At 52.7% G+C, this 16,881-nt stretch overlaps 3 protein-coding genes across 3 annotated transcripts; 1 reads left to right on the forward strand and 2 right to left on the reverse strand.

Moving 5' to 3' along the window:
- Positions 1-1,494: 1,494 nt before the first annotated feature.
- SMDT1 (single-pass membrane protein with aspartate rich tail 1) lies at positions 1,495-4,030 on the reverse strand. Its single transcript, XM_027680109.1, has 3 exons — positions 3,829-4,030; positions 3,123-3,263; positions 1,495-1,770 (listed from the first exon to the last, which is right to left on the reverse strand). The coding sequence occupies exons 1-2, from the start codon at positions 3,973-3,975 to the stop codon at positions 3,126-3,128; spliced, it is 285 nt and encodes a 94-aa protein (XP_027535910.1). The 5' UTR covers positions 3,976-4,030; the 3' UTR covers positions 1,495-1,770; positions 3,123-3,125.
- Positions 4,031-4,199: 169 nt separating this feature from the next.
- PHETA2 (PH domain containing endocytic trafficking adaptor 2) lies at positions 4,200-10,855 on the reverse strand. The gene is made up of 3 exons (XM_027680107.1): positions 10,784-10,855; positions 9,699-9,795; positions 4,200-9,173 (listed from the first exon to the last, which is right to left on the reverse strand). The coding sequence occupies exon 3, from the start codon at positions 9,163-9,165 to the stop codon at positions 8,353-8,355; it is 813 nt and encodes a 270-aa protein (XP_027535908.1). The 5' UTR covers positions 9,166-9,173; positions 9,699-9,795; positions 10,784-10,855; the 3' UTR covers positions 4,200-8,352.
- Positions 10,856-11,357: 502 nt separating this feature from the next.
- On the forward strand, positions 11,358-16,575 carry NAGA (alpha-N-acetylgalactosaminidase). Its single transcript, XM_027680111.1, has 8 exons — positions 11,358-11,587; positions 11,961-12,135; positions 12,279-12,456; positions 12,737-12,823; positions 13,487-13,656; positions 14,117-14,314; positions 14,529-14,672; positions 14,921-16,575. The coding sequence occupies exons 1-8, from the start codon at positions 11,409-11,411 to the stop codon at positions 15,101-15,103; spliced, it is 1,314 nt and encodes a 437-aa protein (XP_027535912.1). The 5' UTR covers positions 11,358-11,408; the 3' UTR covers positions 15,104-16,575.
- The last annotated feature ends 306 nt before the right edge of the window (positions 16,576-16,881 follow it).

Raw genomic sequence — 16,881 nt, forward strand, 5'->3', positions numbered from 1 at the left:
ATGAAATTACCTGGAAAAATGGGGGGTTGTACTGTTATCTAGAATAGGAAGGCTCTGTAGGAACTTCTGATGCCTAGCAGGAGTTGGTGTCCTACCATCACCTTCTTAATTGAATCAGGAATTACTAGCTCCCTTTTGAGAAGGGTAAGGAGAATTTGTTCTGTCACCAGTCAGAACAGATTTTCAGGAGGTAACTCGGTGCTGGAGCTCCCCCAGGTGTGACCAGTATCGGATCTTTGTAGTGCACTCAGACTTGTTTTTATCCTGCCTAAATACTGGGGCTTTCTTCCCCATATGAAGACTGTAACAGCACTCCTCAGGGATGTGTATGTAAGTGTACCTTGGTGCTTCAGGGGTGGCATGTTTTTAAGGACAGGGTTGAGAGAGTCATAAGGGGCCAGAAGAGATCATGGGATAAAGCAGCGATAAGGAATCTAGCAGCATAGAAGACAGGAGTGGGTACATGTTTGGCTCCCAAGAGCAGATGAACTGGAACAACCACTTCTCAGGTGGCTTGGGGAAGGAGGGGGCAACTCAGATACCAAGTGACTCAAGAACCTGACAGCTCCCTTCAGCTACAGCTGTTGGGGTTACTCAGATTGCAGGCTCCCTTTTCTCTCTGTAGTTATGCTGGAGAGTTACAAAGCAAACATCCAAAGCTGTGCCAAAGAAGAAGGGAGCAAGTGTGGCTGTTTGAACTATACACTGTGCCAATGTGTGCGACATTACATTAAGTGAAACTTTTTAACAGTGACATGAATAAGGAAGGAAAAAGCGGGCAGTTAAGATACAAAGCCAGAGCTAATGACCAGAAACCACAAGAGAGACACTGGCTTAAGAAAAATAAATAACTGACTAACCTTTCAAGGTTGAGAAAACAGCTGGTCTGATGTGACTAAAGATGCTCTTTATGTGCCCTAGCAGCAGAGAAGATCTTTTAAGTCTGTTATGGCAGGATTTAAATGCAATAGTAAACACTTCTATGAAAAGAGGACTTGAGGTTTATACACCATTATGACAACAAATATATTAGGGCTCATTCAGAAGGAAGTACCGAACTACCTACGAAATATTAGGTACATGGAGCCAGTGTTCAGACATTTTTTTCAGTGTTCAGAGATTAAATGCTACAAAACACATCAGCAAGTTAGTTTGCCATTTGCGATCTTAGCCTTTTACCAAATGTACGCAAACTTTTAACTCTGTGATGATAATACTGTATTTAATATTCAGTGAGGTGATATTAATGACACAGTCTTGTCACCTGCCAGGTTGCTGAACCGCAGTGCCACTGTTGATGTGCACTTCATTCTTTAATGGGGCTGTGTTGTGGGGCTGCTGCTTCCCCTGGGGAAAAGGGCTCACATAGAGGACTCACAAGAGGAAATAAATATGAGGAGAGCCTCCTTACTGGAACAGACAGACAGAGGAGAAAGGTTAAGAAAAATGCTAGTACACAGGCACATAATGAATAAAAACACAAGACCAAAGTCATACATCTCAATCTCTTGATCTTTAATTAAGTGTTTCCCATATTGCTAATTCAAGGCATCCAAGCAGTCTTTGATGAGGTGAGCGTGTGCAAGGGCTGCAAGGATGCAGTGCTCTTCCTTCAACCCTGATCTACAGATTTCCCTCATGCGTAGGACGCTCACTGGCAAAAGGGGGAAAAGCCCCCTGTCCCGTTTAGGAAGGACAAAACACAGGTGATAGATGTTGGAATCATTGCTTTGTCAATGGCTTTCTCCCTTCTGTTCTTCCCTTACCGTGCTGCAAATAAAATAACAAGCTGTTATTCTTTAGAAACACTCCTCCCAAAATCACACAAGGTGGGGTTTAGGTAAAGGGAGTTTCCAACTGGCCACTGCAGTGTTTACAATCTTTTAAGTCTTTGTTTTTAGCTGCACAGTGCATGCTGGAAAACACCCTTATCAAGTGGAGTACATCCACCAAACCGGTTACAAAGCAACACTGTTTACAATAACATCTTTAAAACAGTTTCTTTGTTCTATAAAGAATCAAATACACCCAAAGTCAAATCTTTACAAAAGGGCAAGCCAAACAGAATAACATAAAATGGTAGAAAGTGTAGCGTAGCGCAGACAAAGGTGAATTATTTCGACTCTTTCTTTCTCCAATGAGTCTGAGTGATCCAACTACTCAGAGATCAATGTTGTAACACCCACCAGACAGTTTGTTCTGATGGGTTCTGGAATTCTCTTAAATTGTTCACCTATGTCAGAGTTTCAGACAATAAGTGACTCTCTTTTAAAATAGTCATTCTGTGAGTTAGCAAAAAGCTTTTAAACAAGTAAACAAGTAGAACAAATTCATAGAATCATTTAGGTTGGAAAAGACCTTCAAGTTCATTGAGTCCAATTGTTAGCCCAGCACTGCCATGTCCACTGCTAAACCATGTCCCTAAGTGCCACATCTACACATCATTTAAATACCGTGAGGGAGCGTGACACAACCACTTCCCTGGGCAGCCTGTTCCAATGCTGTACAAACCTTTCAGTGAGGAAATGTTTCCTAATATCCAATCTAAACCTCCCCTGGCACAACCTAATGCCATTTCCTCTTGTCCTATCGCTTGTTACTTGGGAGAACAGACCAACACCCACCTTATTACAACCTCCTTTCAGGTAGTTGTAGAGAGCAATAAGATGTCCCCTGAGTCTCCTTTTCTCCAGGCTAAACACCCCCAGCTCCCTTAGCTGCTCCTTATAAGACTTGTGTTCCAGCCGCTTCACCAGCTCTGTTGCCCTTCTTTGCATGCATAATGTAGTAACACTGAAGTCCCTCTGTTCTTTCTGCAGTATAGAGCCTCACTGACTACAGTTTATTTCTGATTCAACTGACAAGATCTAAAACTCCATCAGTTTACTTTGATTTCTAGTGAATGTATGGTGTGAAGATTTCACACATACCAGTCTGGCCTACTCTGGTATAAAAGAACAAAAAAGTTCATAGCCAAAGGCAAATCCATGTCCGTGTGTTTAACTGCAAATGTACCTTTCGAGCTGTTGCTTTCTGTATTTCCTTATCTGAGATTCTCCTCCCTGCCTCAAGCCAAACGGGAAGCACAAATAATTAGATTGACGGTGCAGTTAGTGACATACCCTTTAATCATCATCATCGTCATCCTCTGGGACAAAGATATCGTGTTCTTCAAGTAAGGCTGCGAAGTTCTTACTGATCTGAGTACCAACATAGAGGAAAGGGATCACGACGCTGAACACTCTGAGGAGGCCGAAGGGCGTCTGCAAGGAGTCGATTGGAAAAGGTGGATCTTTACCAGCAAGTGGCACTTCGGCTGAACCGGCACACTCGTGGCTCCGCAGGCCCGCGGAGGGCCCGGGAAGCGGCGGGAGGAACGCTTTGCCGTCCCTAGTGCCAACCCCCTGTCACCGCATCGCGCTTTATTAGAGTACTATAGTATTATAAACATTCCAACGCAGGGGAGCTGGAACCCCCGGGGAGTCCGGGGCAGGGAACACCCGTGGCTTAGCAAGGGGAGCAGTCGCCGGTGGCAGAGGGTGTATGCAGGCGGGTGTTGATCTCCGCCTTACTGCCCACCGAGCACCGCCGGGCCAGCGCCGCCCCTCTCGGTGGAACACGGGGGGACACGGTCCGAGCCAGCACCGGCCCGCTCGGGGGCACCCTCCCGCTGCCGACCTTCCGTGTGCCCGCCCCGCCTACAGGCCCTCCCCTCATTGGCCCAGGCTCTGTCACTCACCGCCCCGCCCCGCCCACAGCAGCTGCGCCCGCACCGATTGGCCACCGCTGCCGTCCGTTGCCGCTCCCACCCGCTCGCCCCTCACTCACCTTAACCGGCTTGGGCAAAATGGCGCCGCTGCGGGTGACGGTGGCGCTTCGGGAGGGCACCAGGGAGACGGCCGAGACGCCGCGCGGCCCGCCCCAGCCCGCCCGCCCCGAGCGAGCCGCCGCCAGGAGCCGCCCGGCTGCCGCCATCGTCCCGCCTGCCCTGAGCCGCGACCCAGCCCGGGCGTCACCCGGGGTCTCGCGAGGCTTGAGAATAGGCGACGAGAGAGGCGGTGCGCGAGGCGGGGCCGCGCCCCCTTCCCCGGGCGGGCGGCGCCCCCGGTGGCCGGGAGGAGAGAAGGAAGCGGGCAGCCTCCCACCCCTTCCGATAGGGCTCCACCGGGAAAACCGCGCCGGGTGGGAATGCCCAGGCCCTGCAGACACTCCCGGGAGGTCTCACGGCTCCACTGGCAGCGCACGGGCTACAAATCAAACCGGTTTATTCAGCATAAAATACAAACGCTGAACAACGTAAATGAGATTCGTAATACAAGTTCCGCGTGTAAAACAAACGCTAACAAAGTAATGAAATGTATAATACAAGTTCCGCGTGTAAAACAAAGGCGCATGCAAAACCGCCTCCTAAAAAATAGAACACGCCGTCCTACCTAAAATAGAAGCCCTTGGGAAGGCGGGAGTGGCCCCGCGGGTTGCTCGTAGTGTTGCCAGATAATTGTGCGGATAGAACGCAATTGGTGGTGCCGAGAAGCCCCGGACAGGGGAACTCCACGTGCATTTCAGTGGGGATTCTTTAAGCTGCTCTGCAAAGGCAGTCGAGAGAGGTTAAGATGGAGGAGTCACTCCCCGCCCCCCAAAATTAATGCAGTAGCTACTGTAACAGAAAATGTCTGATCCCGGTCAGGATTGTCCACCAAATGGCAAGCAGTGGCCACGAGGAAAACCTTCAGGTTACTCTTGCTGCTAGGACCTGGATTCAGCGGAAAACATCAACACAGTTGAACAAAAAAGACATGCAGAAATAATACATCATGGGTTTAAATCTTAAATGCCAGCCTCAGAAAAAAATTTAAGGATTTAGTCAAGTATTTTAGCAAGATTGGGAGCCCTTCTCACCATAGCTTACAAAGGCCATGATAGATTTGCTCTCCCTCTTTCAGTCTTCTTTTAAATTTTAGCATTTTTCTCTCATTGCTTTTGCATTATTACGCTAAAGAAAACTCTTAGAAAAGGATCTTAAATTCAGTACCTTAAGAAAAGTACCCATTTGGTTTTAGCTTTTCCTCCTATGCCAAGGAACCTCTTTTGTGCAGCCCAGACATTCTCTATTTTTAAAAATTAATGAGGGAAAGTGGAAGCAGGAGGTGAAACAGTCCAAACCTGAATGGCTGGAGAAAAACCCATGTGTGGCAATTAGTCTTATTTTGCTGCCAGGGACAATGTGCAGAGAAAACTCTCTGCCTTTCCTGTAATGATGTCTGCCTGCAGACAGACAGGATGCTCCATTAGCCAGCTGCATGTGCTACTTCAGGAACCTGAAATCCCAACCTTCAGCCTGCAGGCTGCTTCAAAGACTCTACCAGCACAACCAATTCTCAGCTGGGCTGGTTTGATAGTCTCCATCTCTGAGGAGGCAGAGGGGCACCCAGATGCTTCCTGCCTAATGAAGCAAGCAGCAATGGTCATTAAAAAAACCCTGTACTCCCATACAAATTTGGGCATGACTCCAATTATGGCTCTTTTTACTCAGAAAAGGGCCAACTTTGCTATGAGAGCGGAATAGTGAGGAAGCCCTGATCAAGTGCATCCAAAGTCACACAGCGCTTTGGAAACCTAGCAAAGGCCCATGGACAGCTGGGCTGAGCACAAATGCAGATCAGGATTCAGCCATTTTCTTGGAAGTGCTGCAGAATAAGACACAAAATTACTCCAAATGCGATTAGACAGAAAGCAGAGCGCAGCGCCTCATTTGCAGGATTTAGGATTTAGCTGGGATATGTGCTAATGCAAAGGTAGGTAGCGCGGAAATTGTGCCATTTGAATGGGACAGATTAAAGCATTAAATATAAGCTCTTTAGTAGTGTTATGAGTACAATCCTGGCTTATTAAAACAAACTTGGCTTCTTAAAAGTGAAACTGCCCTTAAATGAATAATACTGTTTCAGTCCCAGTTCTGACAGAACTGGCTTTGTTAATTTATTTTCTTTTTTAAGTTGTTCCCAATTCTTGGATCTCTTGTAGGAACTGCCACTACATTTGACTGGTTTCAGAAGTTAAATCTTTACCGTCGAACCGCCTTATGTAAGTCTGAGACATCGGAAATATTTTTCTCTCTGTATTACATTTTTAAAAAATAACCACAGGAAAATGCTTGACAAATTTGACCTTGGCCCCAAAATACCCACGCTCAGAGCAAAGAGGCACTAGGTAGCGTGATTCCCTGATGCTGCTGCCCTGGCATGGGGAAGGGAACGAGTTCGCAGCCAGGAATGCTGCAGTACTGAGCTCTTCAAGCGACAGGTAGGGAGGCAGAACTAACCCCTCTGTCCAACCAACTGGGCTGCTGACAGAGCCTGGGCCCTGACCCATGGCCACCCGCTCCTGCTTTTTCTGAACTATTTTCACTTAAAAACAGAACAAAAATAATCCTCCCAAACCTGAAGATCCTTACTGTGAAGAAATACAGGCACAAACTGGAGAGGACTGGATGGCATCACTGGTAAGTGAAGGTTACACTGTCACTGGCCGAAGTCATATTGCTAAGATCTGATTTAAGATTTCCTCTAATACACCACTGAGCCATAATTAGGCAGGAGGCTGGAAGCTCATCATCCAAAACTACCAGAAATTTATATTTTCAAAGTCACCAAGAGTTAATGGAATTAATTTGATTTCTGCACTGGCATTCTCTACTGGCTATTGCAAAGTGTAAAGTTGAGTGCATTTAACTCCAGAAAAGCAAAATAGGTTCCAGCCAGTCATGACCTGGAATGGCCTTTTGCTTTCCCAGCAAGGGTCCTTAATAAAACAGGGCAATAAAACCAGGTTTTTCCATTTTTAGATAGGAAGCACATGACTACTTCACATATATTTTTTAATCTGAAAAACAGCCCTTGTCAAGAGGATAAGGGAGATTTATAAACCCCAACTCCAGGGTGTTCTAGCCCCTGGACTTGGCATCCACCTACTTGTACCGTCTGCCTTGTGGCCAAGGTTTCTGACCTACTGATGGACAAGTCTGTTTCTGCAGTGAGGTGACAGGCATGCCTCCCTGCAGCCCTCCCAGCCCGCTGGGAAGATGGGATGTGCTACAGGAATCAGCCAAGCAATGCAGAGATGAAGTCAGAGGGAAGCACAGGCAGGCCAAGTGCTGGCTTGGTAGAAAGCAGCGATATGGCTTCGATGCTAGAGAGGCAAGCCCAGACACCGCCAACACACAGTCACTGCTACCTGTAAATCACTCCCACACCTTCTCATTTCCTCCTGAGACCAGCTCTCTCCTCTTCCCTGCTCCTCCAAAGCCTCTCCTCTGACTGTGCAGGGCTGCCAGGAGTTGGGCAGAGCCACAACAGTGAGAGGCCCAGCAAGGGTGTGGCTCTGGACACCCTCTTGGGCAAGCAGCCTAATGAGCTGACTGAGCCCTATAGGGCACTTTGCAGGAGCTGTGGTCTGAACAAAGGCTGAGAAATTTACTCTTGGCCAGGTGAAAAGGCTTTAGCATCCCTGTTTTGGAACAGGGAAAGCTTGAGCCCAAAATAGTAACAGGCTTGGTTACCACTTGACAGAGTCCAGATAAGCCCTGGGGAGCTCCTGGTCCTCGCTGTTGCTTCAGGCCATGCTCTGTGTCTCCATTTCAGCCCTGTTGCTGAGCATGAGCACACAAAGAGACAGAGGCAAGCCCGTGATATCCACATCCTGAAGAATTTAGCTGGAAGACGGGTCAGTGCAGAAGTAAAGAAAAGTAAAAAAAAAAAAAGACAATGCAAGAGCCCCAGCTCCTGGGCCAGCCACAGCTGCAGTGGCTCACACATGTCCTGTGGTGAGAGAGGCACAAGGCTGGAGGCACACGCCAGGGCCAGTGGCCCGTTGGAGGCACTTCATAAGAGCCCAGCCTTATCTGCAGCAAAAGAACAAAAGCAGAAGGACTTTGGCGCAAGACCACAGATAATAATAAATGCTGACCTGTGCAAACTTCCACGCTGAGAAACAAAACCAAAACAAAGCAGTGAAGGAGAGGTGGGTGATGAAGCATGGCCGCCAGGACAGCAAGGGGCCAAGCCTTTTGGCTGAGGTTCGTTGCATACGTGCTGATTTGGGCCCCCTCCACACCTCGTATCACCAGCAGAGGAGAGTTCAGAGGTGGCTCTCCTGGTATTACACACTCCGGCTGTACAAAGCCTCATGGAAGAGAAATGTGAGGTTTGGGGAAGACTCGGATCCCTCCCACACATCCTGTGAAGCATACACACACTGCACACTCAGCCACTGAGTCCCTTGCTCTGCTCTTCCCATGTGGGAGACAGGCTGACAGGCATCAGCTGGCTGGTGACTTGCGTCCTGCGCCCTCAGTCACAGGTGTCCCCTCTTCTGCCTCTCCTGCCACTCTCGTCTCAGCGCCACGATCTCCTGCCCATACCAGTTGTGCAGCTTGGAGAAACAGATCGTGCCTGGTGACACTGGGCTCTCCAGCATGGCTGGTGACAGGTTGGGTGCTGGGGACCCTGTGGCGCTGCCAGTGGCCGAGCGCCGGCGAGGAGGCAGGGGTGGGGGTTTTGCTTGCCCCCCATCATGGTCAGGGCAGGCAGCCCCACTGGGGATACAACCACCACTACCCCATGTGGAGTAACCGTTCTCCAGGATGGAGGGCTTCTCCTGGAGAGGCAGCAAGGCCGGGTTGGAGAGATGCCTCTTCCTGCCAGAGGAGGAGGACCTCCGTGGAGACTTGCGGCAAGCGGCCAAGCTCTTGCAAGCCTCCTCCAGCTGCTTCTCCAGCTCCTTTACCACCAGCCGCATGTAGTCGAAGCTGGCCCGCGAAAGTGCCTTCACCCAGGCCTCCATGGTAGCCTGCCCGTCAGCCACCAGCACATAAGCCCTGGCGCCAGCATCGTCAAAGCGGATGGCAAAGGCGAACTCCTCAGCAGCCTCACACAGCTCCACGGTGCAGCCCTCCAGGACCACCAGCCCCACAGGCTCACGGCTCTCCCGCTCCTCGAAGTAGAAGAGGAGATTGCCCTTGAGGACAAACCAGCGGCGCTGGTAGGAGGTGCCGTAGTGGTGGGCATGGTGGTGGTGCCGTTCCACCCGCTTGCGCAGGAAGCCAGCATGGTCAGCGGGTGAGTCACAGGTGGCATAGTGGGCCACGCTTCGCTCATTCAGCTTCATCACCCTGCCTAGGAGCAGAGGAAGAGAGGGGGAAGTTGTCTCAGTGTGTGGAACATGTCATTGGCCCCACCAGAAGAGGCCTGATCCTGCCCCTAGGGAAAAGCAGGACTCCAGCAGCCAGCAATGGAGGACAGGATCTAATCCAGCAGGTACCCCTACAAAGGGCAGGCTGGTTCCTCACTGCTGCAAAGAGGAGGTCATCATCAGAGCCCCACCACCAAGACACCTGCCTTCTCTGGGAATGCCAACACCACTGTTTAATTTCTTATTCCATGAGTGTCCTACTTTGCTGGTTTTTTTACGGGGCACATCAAAGAAATTGGCCTCTGTGCCTGCAAGGCATTCATTTTGCTCTCTATTAGAGGGCAGGAAAAGGAGAATGTTTCAGACCCAAGGGGGTCTGAAACTTCCATTTCAGCACCCTCTCCCCACTCCCTGTCTCCATGCAGGACCACCCATTCCCAACAGCCCTCCCGGAAGCAGAATGCTCAGCCCTGGCAGGTTCACCAGCAGCGGGGTGCAAGGTGCCGTACCGGCTGTGTGGGTCAGACCGCAATCCCTTGCTGTCTTCCTTGGTTGGGCTGCTCCCTTGTCGAGGGTCTCCAAAGCTTCACTGTGATGAGCCCCATCCTTTGTTGAAGAAAAGGTGGCAGAGAGGGAGTCATGAATCAGAACAGTTTGGACCAAAAGAGCTAAGAGCTGACCACTCCCACCCCAGAAAGCCAGGGTCCTCAGCACAGGCAGGCAGCTCTGGAAGCCATGGTGGCAAAACTGGGGGCACATGCATTGGCTTCAAAGCCTGAACTCCATCCCAGCTCAGGCCAGTGCTCCTGTGGGTTTGTTTTCTGGCTCCTGGGGCTTTGTTTTGGTTTTATTAAAAAAAACAAAGAGGCTTTGTAGAAGCTGTCACTGTCCCATTTGCAGAGGTCCTATGGCAGGTAGTTCGGCACGTAGAGGAGGACAGAGCCTCGAACGACAGAGCCAGCACAGCCTTTGTGGATTGTACAACTGCAAAAGGATGTCTGACCGCTAAAACTCCGCACACAGAAATATGCAGAAAACAAACCATAGCCACCACTCCCTGGTCCAGATCCGGTCGTGGGGAGCTCCATACTGCTGAGAAACCTCCGGAATCCCTCCCAGAGCCCTTCTCCCCCATCAGGGCTTGCGGGGCAGGGCTGAGGATCTGGGGGCACGGATCCCGGTATGAAAATGCACAAGACCCCAATCGGACACAAGGAAAGGCGGTTCCCCGGGGTTTCTCTATCCTCGGCGCGGCACCCTGGGGAACCTCCAGCCCGGCACACTCTGGCTACGGGCAGCCGGGGCGGCCCTCACGAGCCCTGATGCAAGGGGGTTGCGGGGGTCGCAGTGTGAAGTGCTGGGCTCTGTCTTTGTGTGCGGGCGCACGCCTGTGCAATCGGGCGACGTGTCTTTGTGTGCGTGTGCCCCTCCGTGTGTGTGTTCGCCGTGTGCCTCCGACCCCCGCGGCCCCGCGCCCGCCCCGCCGCCGCCCGGGCCCGGCCCCGGCGCCACCTGGCCCTTGCCCAGCGGTCCCTTGCCCAGCTTGTCCCGACAGCGGGACGGCGGCCCCCGGTCCCGGCCCGTCACGGCTCACCTCCGGCCGCTCCTGCTCGGCGGTGCGGGGCAGCCCAGCCCCGGCCGCGGGCGGGGGAGGGCTTCTGCGGCCGCTGGGGCCGTCCCGCCGCGCCGGCAGCACCGCCCCGCCGGCGGCCGCGGCAGCAGGAGGAGGGGGCGGGGGGCACCGCAGCCTGCCCGGAGCCGCGTCCTCCCGCACCCCTTCGCTCCTCCCGACACTCCTGCGGGGTCCCAACCTCGAGGGGACATAAACCTCCCACTCCCAGTGTAACTATTGGGATGCAGCAGCCACGGGGGGCGGCGGTGATAGGGTGCCAGCAATGGGGTGCGATGGCAATGGGGTGCAGTACCGGCTGGGAGCAGTGCTGGTGGGCAGCAGCTGCGCGTTGCAGCAAGCAGTGGGGTGCAGTACGGACAGGGTGCGATACTGACAGGGTGCAGCAGTGCGAGGGGGAGTCGATATGAACGGGATGCCCCAGCTGTGGGGCGCAACACCGTGCTGTGCCGTGCCGGCGGAGCGCGGTGGCCCCGGGCCGGGCGGGAGGCGGGGGCAGACGGTCAGGTGATGTGGGCGGCATCATGTGAGCGGGGCCGGGCCGGGGACGGGAGAGTCTTTCTGTGCCCCGGCGGCAGCGGTGGGCACGATGGTGTCGAGCGGGCTGGCCCTGGCCCTGGCCCTGGCCGTGGCCGTGGCCTTAGCCTTGGCGCTGCCCTCCGTGGCCCTGGAGAACGGGCTGGCGCGCACTCCCCCCATGGGCTGGCTGGCCTGGGAGAGGTTCCGCTGCAACGTGGACTGCCGGGCGGATCCCCACAACTGCATCAGGTCAGCGGGGCGGTGAGCGGTCGGGTCGGACATCAGGCCTGCGACAGCTCTGGCAGCGTGTGTGTCCCTGGGATCCCGGGTGCATGGTGCGTGGGAGGCGGGGGACTCAGGCGCCCGGTGCTGGGCTGGAGAGCCCCCGGAGCTGAAGGATGTGGCCAGGCTTTGCGACGTGTCGGGAAACACTTTCCCTCGGTGAGGTCAACGAACGGGACCCTGACGGGGTTTAAACAGGAGCCCTTCCTATGGCCCAGACCAGCCCAGCGGCGATCAACTCTCCAGAGTCCCCAGCTAACCCCAAATCCCTTTGCCCACCACAGCTAGTGGGGCACAGGGGTTGCAGGGTCTCAACCTGCCATGTCCCCTCGACCCACAGCGAGAGGCTCTTCTTTGAGATGGCAGACCGGCTGGCAGAGGATGGATGGAGGGTGCTGGGATACCAGTACATCAACATTGACGACTGCTGGTCTGCCAAGCAGCGGGACGCGGCAGGACGGCTGGTTCCCGATCCCGAGAGATTTCCTAGTGGAATTAGGGCTCTGGCTGACTATGTGAGTGCCTGCTGGGTTTTGTGGGGATTTCTGTGTCTCCATGCCACCATGGTGGGAGAACTGGGAGGGGATGGAGGACCCTGGCACCTGGGAGACACCTTGGATCCCCTCATCCACTCCTTGCAGCTCTCCTCTCCTTACAGGTCCATGCCAAGGGCCTAAAGCTGGGCATTTACGGCGACCTGGGCAGCCTCACCTGTGGGGGCTACCCGGGCACCACACTGAACTATGTGAAGCAGGATGCCCAGACCTTTGCAGAGTGGGGTGTGGATATGCTAAAGCTGGATGGGTGCTACTCATCAGAACAGGAGCAAGCAAAGGGTAAAAGCTCATGGGCCATCTGGTATTTCTTCCCTTACTGCTTTGGTTGGGGCAGCTGGCCATGTGCAGAAACATTTGGCCAGCCGGTTCTTCCCTTCTGTCTCCTATTGCAACTCCTGGGCAAAGGGGAGGGAGTTTGGGTGCCCTGGAGCTGGTGTAAGGCAGAAAGCCATGCTGGCCTGGGTTTCCCCTTGCTGGGTGGGCTGCAATACAGGCTGCTGCTGGGACGCAGGCTGCTGCCAGCTACCCTCTTCATCAGTTGTCATCTTCTCTCCCTAAGGCTACCCAGAAATGGCGAGGGCTTTGAACGCCACAGGCCGCCCCATCGTCTATTCCTGCAGCTGGCCAGCATACCAGGGGGGGCTCCCCCCCCAAGGTGAGTGTTGTCCCATCCAGTGGCAGTTTCCTGTGTCCCCTGTGTGCTGGGGGAGCTCTTGTTGGAGCCACAGGAGCTAGGTGCTACACCCTACTTATCACTCTGCCCCTGGGTGGTGCTGCAGAGGGGATGTAGCCTCCCTGCCAGGCATCTGGGAACGTTTGGGGTTCCTAGCGTGGCTAGGTGAGGGGAGTTTGTGGGAAGAAGGCCCTCGGGTATGCCGTCTCCACCCTACTCAGCTGGTGTGGACTTGCTCCTGATGGTTTGTTCTTGTGAGACCAGTCCTGTCTGGTTTCAGTGCTTGAAATAGGATATTCCTCCTAATATATCTTTCTTGAGAATTGTTTGCATTCATGTACTTCCTCTTTCACGTTTTGAATCAATCCCAAGCTGCCCTCACTCTTGTAGCTGATAGCTGATCATATTTCCCCAAGGCCTCTGTGGTTGCTTTGTCAGACATCCTATCGTACTGGCATGTGCCCAGTCATACTGGGACATGACTTTGTCCTCCCTCCCTATGTGATGCTGCCCTTCTTCAGATCCCTCTGTCTTTGACACACTTTCTGGACAGTGCAGCTCTCAGCAGTTTGGGCTGCCTCTTCTCCCTCACCTTGCAGACCAGTTCCATTTTCCCTGCTGACTGACTCCGTTCTTCTCCTCAGGTGAACTACACCATCCTGGCAGAGGTCTGCAACCTGTGGCGTAACTATGGTGACATCCAGGACTCCTGGGACAGTGTACTTTCCATCCTGGACTGGTTCTTCACAAACCAGGATGTGCTGCAGCCGGCAGCTGGTCCCGGTCACTGGAATGACCCAGACATGGTGCGGCTGGGTAGTGGGTGCTCTGACCCTGTCTGGGGATGAGGATTTCCAGGGATCCCCTTCTATGGGCAGGGCAAAGGACGAGTGCCAAGAGCAGGAGTCTTGTTGCTGCAAAGAGGCAAAGCTGGTGTTGCCCTTTGCTAAGCTCTGGGAAAACCACGTGGTTGCAATGAACCCTTCACCATTTGAGTTTACAAGTCATCCAGGTGTTCTTTTCTTCCCTGAACGGACTGAGGGGGAGTGAAATGGTGAAATGAAGGGTGTTAGTGAGTGCATTTGAATGTGTGCTGTTGGCAGAGGTGGGGTCTCCTGGTGGTGGACCGCTCAAGAGGAAGTGAAAGTGTGTGAGGTTTCCCTGGCAAGCTCCCTCCCAGGAGGAAGCAGCATCAGCAAGGGTGACAAATAGAAAAATTTCTAACCTTTTTCTGCCTCTCACATCTTTTCACTGTCTCCTTTCCAGCTCATCATTGGAAATTTTGGCCTTAGCTACGAGCAGTCACGCTCTCAAATGGCCTTGTGGACAGTGATGGCAGCTCCTCTCCTCATGTCCACGGATCTCCGCACCATCTCCCCAAGTGCTAAGGAGATCCTGCAGAACCGCCTGATGATCCAGATCAACCAGGACCCCCTGGGAATTCAGGGGCGCAGGATTGTCAAGGTTAGGAACAAGGCAGATGCATTTGGGAGAGCAGACAGGAGCAGCACAGAGCATCACAGTAAGGAGGGAGAGGGAAGTGATGCAGAGAAATAAGAGCAGAACTGTGGAAGCTTGGGGCCTGCTGGCATAGTAGCCCCACAGGGCAAGGTCAGACAGGTTATGGGCCAGCGCTGGTCCCAGCAGCTCTGCCTCACCCACCTATCCCCACTCCTAGGAGAAAACTCTCATCGAGGTGTTTCTGCGCCCACTGTCCCAGGCTGCCAGCGCCCTCGTCTTCTTCAGCCGAAGGACAGATATGCCCTTCCTCTACACCACCAGCCTCGCCAAGCTCCACTTCCCTGAGGATGCTGTGTATGAGGTGAGCCCCACTGACACACTGCATAGCAGGGCAGCCCTGTGGCACCTGGATCCCCCTCTTCCCAGCTCTCTATGCATTCCGGGAGGAGTGGGAGGGAGGACTTACACTCCATGCGTCCAGGATGAAGGGGCAGCTGCCCACTGGATCACCCTCCTGTTGTCCACTACTGTGCCCTGTCCTGCTATGCCATGTCAGTGACCACAGCTGGACCCCAAGATGAAAGGTCTGTGGAAATCTCTCTCTTCCAGGTACAAGACGTGTACAGCGGGAAGATCATCAGTGGCTTAAAGACAGGAGACAACTTCTCAGTTGTTATTAACCCCTCAGGGGTGGTGATGTGGTATCTCTGTCCCACGGCACTCCCGGTGCAACCCTGGCACGTGGTCAGAGAGCAAGCCCATGGCGAGGGTCTCCGCCCTGTCCTCCTGTGATGAGGTGCAGTGGGTGGGGTATGGGCCAGTGCCGGGGTGAGCTGGGAGACCCTGGGACACGTGGCTCTTAACTGAACAAGTGCCTTTTGCTGGTGTGCCCAGCACTGCTGACACCATTCCTTAATACCAGCTTGATGATGTCTGCTCAGTCTGTGTAAATCAGGAATTCTTGTTACCCGCCTCCTAAAGGTGTGCAGAGCATAATTCCTCAGTGACTGCAAAGCCCTTTGAGATCCTCCTGTGGAAGATGCCATATAAGCAGAGTCCAGCCACTGTTGGAGTTTGTCAGCTCTGACACCTGAGAACTTCGCTGCTTTGAGCTGGATATTGCTGACCATTGCAGGGGCTGTTTGAACTGTACCTGTAGAAGGGCTTTGGATGCTATACTATCTTCTAGGGTTGCAACACTCCCTTCTCTCTTCACCCCTCTCCTCCCCAGGACCAAATGTGCAATGGCATTAATCTCAAGGATCAAACCTGGTCACCTTTCTTTTTCTATAATCAGCTTGGCTTAGAGTAAGGAGTTGTCAATAGGGCTGCATCCCTCCCATGTACCGCCACCACTACCAAGAACTTCTGGAGGCAAGATGGTGCTCTGCAGAGAGGCTTTACTTGCAGGCCTGATCCTGCTGCCAGGATCCTAGAGGCCAGCACTATTGCAGGCTAGCATCCGTGCTAGCATTGTATTAAAGCCCTTCTGGTAGCAGTTTACAGCAGAGAAGAGCAAAAACCTCCATGCATGATCCCAGCAGCCATGCTGTGGTACAGCACCAAAAACTGAAGAGCCATAGCATGTTGTGTAGAAGTGGTGTTGGGAAGATGCCAGTACTCAAGCTGAGGTGGTCACCAGTGCCTCCAAGCTGCAAGTTGCATCCTGTTCTTTCTAGAAGGAAATTCCTGCTAGGAGGCAGCTCAGGTCCTCCAGTAGGTTTAACACTCAGGGTTTCTCAGGGAAAGGCTCCTCCTCCTCCCAAGGGCAGCTACATCCACAGCTCCATCCTGAGGAGGAGCCTGCACTAATAAACTGGAAGTGAGTGGTGGGACAGACTCCAAAGCCCTCAAAACTGCTTCACCTTCATATAGCACACATCCTATGGAAGAGTTTAGGTAAGACATGGCCTACCCCATCTCCCACAGAGAGGGGTGCAGCATTCATGAAGATTGCAGCCCAGGGCACTGACACGAGATTAAGCCTCAGACTGGGGAAATACCACATTTTAGATTAGGCAAAAAATGTTCTAGTTTTGTTCATCTGTTCGAAGGATTCCTCATCATCTGCCCACTCTGGTTCCTGCAGGACCAAATGGCTGATTCTGGCCACTTCCAGAAACTTTCTCTGAGTGCAGCATCAAGATACTGAACGCAGTGATTGCAGTGCTAATAAAGAAGGACTTGCTAACAAACAAGGAGCTAGCTTTGTTCATGGGAAGTGATTGAGGCAAATAAATTGAAATAAAGGGAAGCAGATCACAGACTCTGTCTCATGTTTGTTTAGTGTTGCTAGCAATAACTGCATGGTTAATGCAGGATTACAGGGTCATTACCTCAAAACAGGAACTATGCTAAGAAATAGAACTGCTTTCCTGTCAGAAATTGGACTGATGCAGAGAGGGAAAGGGCTTTCCAGTAGTTACATCATGTTCAGCAGGGCAACAGCACTCCTTCGCACAAGGGGAAACAGATTTTACAGTCCACAGCTAAGTGCCATTTCCCTTTATCATATATTTATTTTTCCCTCACTGGAAAAAAATTGCTAGTGAGGAGCTCCTCTTAAAGAC

The sequence above is a fragment of the Neopelma chrysocephalum genome, unplaced genomic scaffold (assembly GCF_003984885.1).
Source record: "Neopelma chrysocephalum unplaced genomic scaffold, ASM398488v2 Primary Assembly neopelma1_59, whole genome shotgun sequence".
In the NCBI taxonomy this organism is placed as follows: Eukaryota; Metazoa; Chordata; class Aves; order Passeriformes; family Pipridae; genus Neopelma; species Neopelma chrysocephalum.